The 6,000-nt window shown below is 40.6% G+C and overlaps 1 protein-coding gene across 2 annotated transcripts in view; it reads left to right on the forward strand.

Moving 5' to 3' along the window:
• Window positions 1-4,979, forward strand: part of FAM20C (FAM20C golgi associated secretory pathway kinase) — a 53,450-nt gene extending 48,471 nt beyond the window's left edge. For both annotated transcript variants that reach the window (XM_046900936.1, XM_015294318.4), the window contains 5 exons: window positions 696-876; window positions 1,448-1,557; window positions 2,632-2,713; window positions 3,199-3,258; window positions 3,837-4,979. In XM_046900936.1, coding sequence (XP_046756892.1) covers window positions 696-876; window positions 1,448-1,557; window positions 2,632-2,713; window positions 3,199-3,258; window positions 3,837-4,089 — 686 coding nt within the window. In that variant the 3' untranslated portion in view covers window positions 4,090-4,979. The remainder of the gene's footprint in view (window positions 1-695; window positions 877-1,447; window positions 1,558-2,631; window positions 2,714-3,198; window positions 3,259-3,836) is intronic.
• The last annotated feature ends 1,021 nt before the right edge of the window (window positions 4,980-6,000 follow it).

The following is a 6,000-nucleotide window of genomic DNA, read 5'->3' on the forward strand; positions in this document are numbered from 1 at the left end:
TGGATGGTTCCTCTTGTTTCAGAATGTGTGGTGGCAGCTTTGGGGAAGTTATAAGGTAACACACACTCCAAAACGTGCTGCAGGTCCTTTCTCTGCAGTTGCTGGGGTAATGTGACGTGTGGAGGAGAGCATTTCTGTTCGGGATGTGTGCTGAAAGATTTACATCAGTGCTATTTTCACCTTCTCCACGCAGTCCCATTTGTCTGCATGCGACATAGCTCTCCTTAGTAAAACTGCCAGTTCTCATCCCAGCAAGTAAATGGACAAAATGTTGTCGTCTGTTCTGTAAAACACAAATCAAGATTTTAGAAGGTGGCTTAATTTTGGTCATGTGTCATTGCTCAGCTGCAGGACTTGGGGCTCCAGCCACCCCAGTTAGCATAGGACAACACATGCATGTAAGAGGACGTATCAGTCTGGGGCTGGAAAGAAGAAAAAAACCCATATATTTTGTGGTTTTGGAGTATAAATAACATGGAAACAGTCTCAGCTCGGCATAGGGCGTGATCCCAGCCACTGAAATAAATCAGTCTTTCTAGCGGTTTCAGTGGAAGAGAACTATGCATGGTAACAGCGGGTTCTCGGTCAGAGCTTTACTTCTGCTTAAGTTTTTTTTCACATACAGCAGTGCTTTTGTGAATTCTTGAAAACTAATTTAAGAGTAGGTTTTAAAACTGTTTTCCTTTATTTGTCAGCCAACAACATCTGCTTCTACGGCGAATGCTCTTACTACTGCTCAACTGAGCATGCCCTGTGTGGAAAACCAGATCAGATTGAAGGGTCTCTAGCTGCTTTCCTTCCTGATTTGTCCTTAGCTAAAAGGAAAACCTGGAGAAACCCTTGGAGGCGTTCCTACCACAAGCGCAAGAAAGCAGAGTGAGTAGTACTGAGCAAAGTTCACCTGCAGCAAATGCCAAGAGGAAGATTTAGCAGTGCTTTCTCTATCTCACCTAATGTGCTGCGGTGTAGGAGAACATTTGCGTCTCTTCAGTGGCTCCAGCTCCTGGAAAGGGAATACTTGCAATTGCAAGGAGCTCTGGTCTACAGTCCTGAACCTGAAATGACCTTCAGCATCATAGTCCCCTTGTGGCTTTTTACAGGATGCGATGGGACCTGTATTATGTCCTATCAGAAAGATTCACTGCTACCAGCAGCCTTAAACAAGTCCCAAATGTTTTCACCATATGACTGATGATGCAACTGGTCTCCTAAATCCTGAACCTGTTAGCCACATAGTTTTTAGTCTTGTGATTTTCTTGCTTTTTCATCAGTCACAGTCCTTATTGGTTGCTTGCACTACTGAAAGCAGCCTGAGGAATCTGCTACCTCCTCATGCTCCTGCCCTCAGTTGAATACAAGTAAATCCTTGCAAAAAAACAATTTATTTTTTTTAATACTCAGTAAGCTTTGCATGTCACATAAAATATTGAAATATTGGCTTTTCCAGATGGGAAGTTGATCCAGATTATTGTGAAGAGGTTAAACAAACACCCCCGTATGACAGTGGGACCAGAATTCTGGATATAATGGATATGACAGTTTTTGATTTTCTAATGGGTATGTTTCATCTCTTTCAAAAATTAAATGCAACATTTAATTAGAATAAGAACCACTTCTTTCTGCACCGCTCTGCATAGCTCAGCAATTTGCTAAAGCATGGTTGAAGCTGCATTTATAGTATATGCCATTCTAGATGATTATGAGAAAATGCACATTTACATGGTTATGTATTCCCATCAGTGCAGATTAAAGGAACAAAGATGTTCAGAAGTGCACAGTGATAAATGCAGGTCATGCTAGTCTCCTTCAAAGCTGCCAGGGGCTTCACAATTTGCTGTAGTGAGCACCTTAGCACTGTTATGGACAGCTCCTGCGTACCCTTGCAAAGACTGCTCAGTTTTGGCACATTGCTTTCATCCTGCAGTAGTATTCCCTGCTGCTTGCTCTACAGACTCAGAGGTTAGGACTGGGGGGTGGAGAAGTATTGATTTGTCACAAAGACAACTGTGGTATGTATCAGGAAGGTTTTTTTTCTTGTTAGGTAACCTGCTCACAATAAAATAACCATAAACAAGAATTTAACAGTGACTTATTCCAAGCCTACTCAGAGGTTAACACTGAAACATTTGTATCTGACCTGCTGCACCAATATAACTGCAAGGTGCCAACAGACACACTTGGTCCTTGAAAGCAAGTGAGCAAGGACATAGCCTCTGCCATTTCCACTACTGAGATCTGTGCAGTAGACTGCAGCAGGAGAGGCCAGATTACAGGTCAGGAGCCATATGCGGCATATAGAAGTGACTCAGGATCCCCACTATGAAGGTAAAACTCCAGCTTGGCACTAGTACTCTACACATTGAACTTAAAATGGAGATCACATGTCTGTCTGCCATGGATGCCCAAAGCAGTACCAGGAGCATCCTGCTCCATATGTTAGAGCCATAACATTTTGTTTGGCCTTCCAGGCAGCCAGTAATTTGGAAAGAAGTTCTTAATCAAGAAAAAACAGAGCGTTTGGTTGTAGGTCAAATGTATTAGTGAAGTCATATGGATTAACATCCCTATTTCAAGAGTCCATTTCCCCCTACAAAGCTAAGCCTTAACGAGAATGGTCTTCTTTCTCCATAGGTAACATGGATCGACATCACTATGAAACCTTTGAAAAGTTTGGAAACGAAACATTTATTATCCACTTAGATAATGGAAGAGGGTAAGTACCTCTAAACCTTTTTGAACAGTGAAACAATGTTGGCCAAACTATTTGCTTCACAGTAGCCATTATGAGATGATTTTGCATCCTGTAATTTATGAATTATTATCAATTACTGGTATACTACAGCAGTAATAGAAGCCCCAAAACAGAACCAAATTCTTGCATGCTATCTGCTGTTCAGAAACAGGTTTTCCTTGTCTGTACCTCAGAGTTTATAAGGAGAGCAGCTTAGCAGAGAAAAGTACAAAATAAATATTTGCATCCCTGCTTCAGAAAAGAAAAACTGAAACCTGCCAGAACTATGTAATTTGTTCAGAATAACTGTCTGAACTTGGAGACTAGATTTCCACAGTGCCAGTCCAGTTAAACAGAACATATACAGCTATGATTTTTATACTTGCATTTCCTGAAATGAAAAAAGAGGTGTGCAAGCAAGTCTCTAAAGCAGCATTTGTCACATTCTTCTTCTTACCTTTAAATAGGTTTGGAAAATACTCCCACGATGAACTTTCCATATTGGTGCCTTTAAACCAGTGCTGCAGGTATGTTTCATCTCTGTAGTCGTCCTCCATTTTGTGCAGATTTTTCAGCTAGTAGGACTGAAATGTTCAAGTGTCTTCTACTGCAAGCCATGGAGATGGGATGCTGTGATCCTGCCTGGTGAGCCTAACCTGAGCTGTCCCTGTGCATTGGCACTGACACACTGAAGTGCTTTACTGAATTAAGATCTGCCAGCAGAAGCGTGGCTCTGAGCTGTTGTGAGAGGCTCTGCTAAAATCTGGCTTTATTAATGCAAAACTGAAGTCAAGGGTGAACTCTCCCCTCAGCTTGAGGGTTTCTCAAAGGTGTGTTCCTCAAAGCCTATGGCCAAGAGTTTTGAGAATGAGTGATATCTAGAGTTTCATTTTGCATGGCAGCTCCTTCTCTGCAGGCTCCCAAAGATCACCTGCCAGGTGAAAATGGAAGCACGCGTTTAGAATATGATGCTTGGTTCTTTGCATTTCAGATCACATAATAACATTTTTTTGCTATCACCTCTATGACTACAAACCTTTTACCCTCATTGAGATCAACAGTGATGAAAACATTGACAGATTTTTTTTTTTCCTTTTTCTCTTAGAATAAGGAAGTCTACCTATCTGCGATTACAGTTGTTAGCCAAGGAGGAATACAAACTCAGTCTCCTGATGAAGGAATCTTTACTAAAAGATAAAATAGCTCCCATACTCTACCAACCTCACTTGGAGGCGATGGACAGGCGGCTGCGGATTGTCCTCAAGGCTGTTAGTGACTGTATAGAAAAGGATGGTTATGACAATGTGGTTGAAAATGACTTTAACACTGATGTTAACACTGTTGCGACCGAGAGGTAGTGAAATCGCAAGACTACGTTTTTATCAGCCAAGTAAAGAAGATTCAAAAAAGGAAAACAAAAGTCTTGCAAAAGACTGGTATGCCACTTTGTGAATTCAGTGAATTCAGAAATGAGATATAATTGTTCCCAGAGTAGGTAAAGTGTAGACTCTGCAAAGGATTAGCTCATTAAGAAAAATATGTCTAACGTGATGCTTTTCATTAGTTCCTGAGAAGAGATTATGAAAAGGTTGAGAAAATACTCAAATTGTCGACAGACAGTGGTCTGATAGCAAAACACCTCCTGTCCTTTTTGTATAGCAAGGAGGCCTTTACTTAATATTTTGTATTTATATATGGTATATCTATGAACCCCCAGACCTACTACCAAATTTAACAAAGAGGGACAGCATAGTTTTGTGACTCACACTTTATCTGTGGTGACAGTCCACTTAGGATTTTGTGTTAACCCTTTAAGTGCTCTAATCCACTGTATCTTATTTAAATTGAACACTTTCTTTTTTTCCAGCTATTCAGCATTTAAAGGGTTAAGGCATTACAAACTTTTAAAGGCAAAAAATAATATTAATAATAATAATAAATACAGCGATTACCAGAAGGGAATCTTTCACTAATTGTGCATTGACAGGAATACTTGAATGTTGGTTTTACAAAGTGATGTAAAATGACAAGTTGTACTATTTATCCTTAAGGAGGTGGCAGCTCTTATCTTTCTAGACTATCATAGCTGAGCTGCTACTTTTCAACTTTGCTTTTGATAGTTTTGTGTAAATATATACATATATGGGTAAAAAGCTGTTTTCAGCAGCTCTAGGCTTACTTTTGCAGCATTTTTGTGGAATTGTTTGCAACGTGGTAAAAGTGCAATAAAGATATGGCAAAACGTGTAGCCATCATGTGTAGATGAATTTGTCACTGCAGTTCTTGTTCAAAGCACAGCTTTTGCTCAGCCAAATTATCCAGAAGTAGTTGTTGAAATTGTCCTCCCCTTTTATAGCAGCAGCAGGTTGGGCTGAAGGAGGGAATTGGCAGCTAATGTACATTATAACTCCATTAAGGACCACAGTGGTAAAAATAGTTCAACTTCCATAGGAAAGCATTGTTTTGACTATCATTTCAGCATCCTTCCTGTTGCTATTATAGCTGTAGAAGCAAGCTGTGCAGCAGCACCTCAAAAAGACACATTCCCAGGGGGTTTAGATGCATCACTTCCTCTGGCTTGGGGAGCAGAAGCCCTAGAACAGGCCTGGAAATCTCAACCTAAACTATCAATAAATGCAATATTCTCAGTAAAATGGTTTTGAATCACGCACAGCTGAGCTCCTGAAATGTGTGTTGAGACTTTCAGGCCAAAAGCTAGCTGTAAATTGTAGGAGAGGCTGTATCTGACATGCAGAAACATGGTGTGGTACAGAAGTAGTCCCTCACTGCTCCTTTGGGCAGAGGACAGGATTTATTATGACAGTATTCATCACAATCATCATTCACAGCTGTCATTCCTTTCATTTTATGTCTCTCTTCTCAAGGGTTTGTAAACATACATTTTAAAAGTTTGTAGCCAGACAGCCTAACAGGTAGGCGTTGCAGCATAACCCAGCAGTCTTAACACGATGAACAAAAAGAACAGCCATACAGTCTTATTCACATCTGAAGTTGATATATAATCACTAAAAAAAAGTCTCTGTTACTGTTTTACTCCCTACCTCCAGTTCCCATGACCCTCACAAACATAGTATGCAAAGAAGACAGGGCAGCTCAGATGCTGCAGCTGTCCGTGCACTTGGAAAATTGCTTTGTTACCCTGTGGCGTTTTACACTTCCTGAGATCCAGCTGTGGTCTGAGGATATGCTCTGTAACACAGCACTTGCACTGCCATTCCCTCTCTCTTACCCAAAAGGTGCAAAACATA

This window comes from Gallus gallus, chromosome 14, assembly GCF_016699485.2.
Source record: "Gallus gallus isolate bGalGal1 chromosome 14, bGalGal1.mat.broiler.GRCg7b, whole genome shotgun sequence".
NCBI classification, from domain to species: domain Eukaryota; kingdom Metazoa; phylum Chordata; class Aves; order Galliformes; family Phasianidae; genus Gallus; species Gallus gallus.